The 2,168-nt window shown below is 33.8% G+C and overlaps 1 protein-coding gene across 1 annotated transcript in view; it reads left to right on the forward strand.

The window, feature by feature from the left end:
• Positions 1–1,051: 1,051 nt before the first annotated feature.
• Positions 1,052–2,168, forward strand: part of LOC106876291 (uncharacterized) — a 3,960-nt gene continuing 2,843 nt past the window's right edge. The window contains exon 1 of the mRNA XM_014924786.2: positions 1,052–1,237. Within this exon, the coding sequence (XP_014780272.1) occupies positions 1,147–1,237 (91 nt within the window). The 5' untranslated portion in view covers positions 1,052–1,146. The remainder of the gene's footprint in view (positions 1,238–2,168) is intronic.

Consider the following 2,168-nt stretch of genomic DNA (forward strand, 5'->3'; position numbering starts at 1 on the left):
AAGGAAAAAAACTGATCGTTTTTTTCCCATAAATGTAATTTATATAAGGGCATTAACTATATAGTAATGCCTCACACTTAAATGTTAAATGTTTTTAGTTAAATGTTTTTAGGAGATTAATTTTGAAAGCTGCATTTCCTCGCTTTCGGTAAATATGTTGCTTAATTTTTGGTAGTTTTTGACTTATTTAGTCCCTCTAAGCGTGAGGCATTACTATATAGTTAATGCCCTTATATAAATTATATTTATGGGAAAAAAACGATGAGTTTTTTTCCTTATGAGGTTTTTTCACGCTGACTACTTGATAAATTCTTATAAAGATTTTATCCTATATTATATTAGAAATAATTAGAATATATTCAGACGACCAAATAATTGTGAGTTGACTTGGTAGACGGAAACTGAAAGAAGCCCCGTCGTATATATACATGTATATATTTGTATGTGTTTGTGTGTCTTTGTCCCCATCACTACTTCGCGACCGTATGTTTACGTCCCTGTAATATAGCGGTTCAGCACAAGAGATCGATAGAACAAGTACTAGGCTTTATAGAAATACGTCCTGGGATTGACTAAACTCCTCAAGGCAGTGCCCCAGCATGGCCACCTTCAAATGATTGAAACTAGTAAAACAATAAAAGAATATATATATATATATATATATATATATATATATATATGTATATATACATATAATATATAATTTTCTTGAATCCTAAGAGTCAAGTTTTGTACTTGACTAATGCTTCATCTTATCGAATTCGAAAAGACAGATAGCAAAATTGACCTCGGCGCTATTTGAGCTCATGATATTTAGAAACACAACGTAAAGGTATGCTGTAAACCAAAATATTTTGTTTTTAGGATCGTTTATAAGTTTTCAAGTAGTTACTTCTTGAGGAAATTTCATATGTAACAGTTAATTAGTAACCTATCCTAAACTTGAATACAATAAAGAGTTTCCTGTTTTCATTGCTTTCTTTTAATTGGCCCATATCTGAAACAACAACTTATATCTTGATCATGGTAAATCTTATAAATACAGAAGATTCCATCCTGATGTTGTCAATTCGCCGTAATTTCTTTCTCATTAGCGAACGATCTCGTGTCGAATTTTGAGCAGAGACAAAAATTAAGACCAACGCCATGATGAAGATGAATGCAGTCTTTTACTTAGCCCTGATGTTCGGTCTGGGGACATGTGGTGTGTTGAAAATGGAGCCGATGGTAAATGAAGGTAAGCACTCTTTTAGTTCAGTACAGTATAGATCATGTGACCGCGTGTGCATCGTTAGCGATGTTCTTTCTCTGTCTTCCAGTCTTTGGACTTTTCCTATATTTCTGACGAAGAGCTCCGCTCGAAACGTTAAAGCCTCTTTCTTTTCTTTCCTTTCCTGAGCGTCCAATAACACTGTACTTATTCCACATCCTCGCGTTGTTTTTTCGCGTATTTTCTTGCTTGTTCATGTTTGAATCAACTATATATATATATATATATATATAATATAATATAGGATAAAATCTTTATAAGAATTTATCAAGTAGTCAGCGTGAAAAAACTTCATAAGGAAAAAAACTCATCGTTTTTTCCACATAAATATAATTTATATAAGGGCATTAACTATATAGTAATGCCTCACGCTTAGAGGGACTAAATAAGTCAAAAACTACCAAAAAATAAGCAACATATTTACCGAAAGCGCGGAAATGCAGCTTTCAAAATTAATCTCCTAAAAACATTTAACTTAACGACAAACCACTGGTTTCTCAATCAATACAGCAAAACTGTGAAGTAAGCTGCATCTTTTGTTCATCAGTACACGTATGGTCGAGACACATAAAAATAAACAAGAATCAACATACAAACGATGTACCCGAGGCTATAGTAGAAGACACTTGACTAAGATGTCACGCAGTGAGACTGAACCCAGAACCATGTTGTTGGGAAGCCAGCTTCTTACCACACAGCCATTCCAGTGCCAACATACACATACACTCATATATATATTATCTTCTCTCCTTGCTTCTTTCTGTGTTCCTTTCTGTGGAAAAGCGTAGGCTCGAAACGCTAAAGACTCTTTCACTTCCCGAGCGTAAAACTAATACATTTGTTTGTTGTCTACACCACCTGTCTTCGTCTTTTTTTTGTGAATTCTCCCTATATATAT

Source organism: Octopus bimaculoides, chromosome 13, assembly GCF_001194135.2.
Source record: "Octopus bimaculoides isolate UCB-OBI-ISO-001 chromosome 13, ASM119413v2, whole genome shotgun sequence".
Lineage (NCBI taxonomy): Eukaryota > Metazoa > Mollusca > Cephalopoda > Octopoda > Octopodidae > Octopus > Octopus bimaculoides.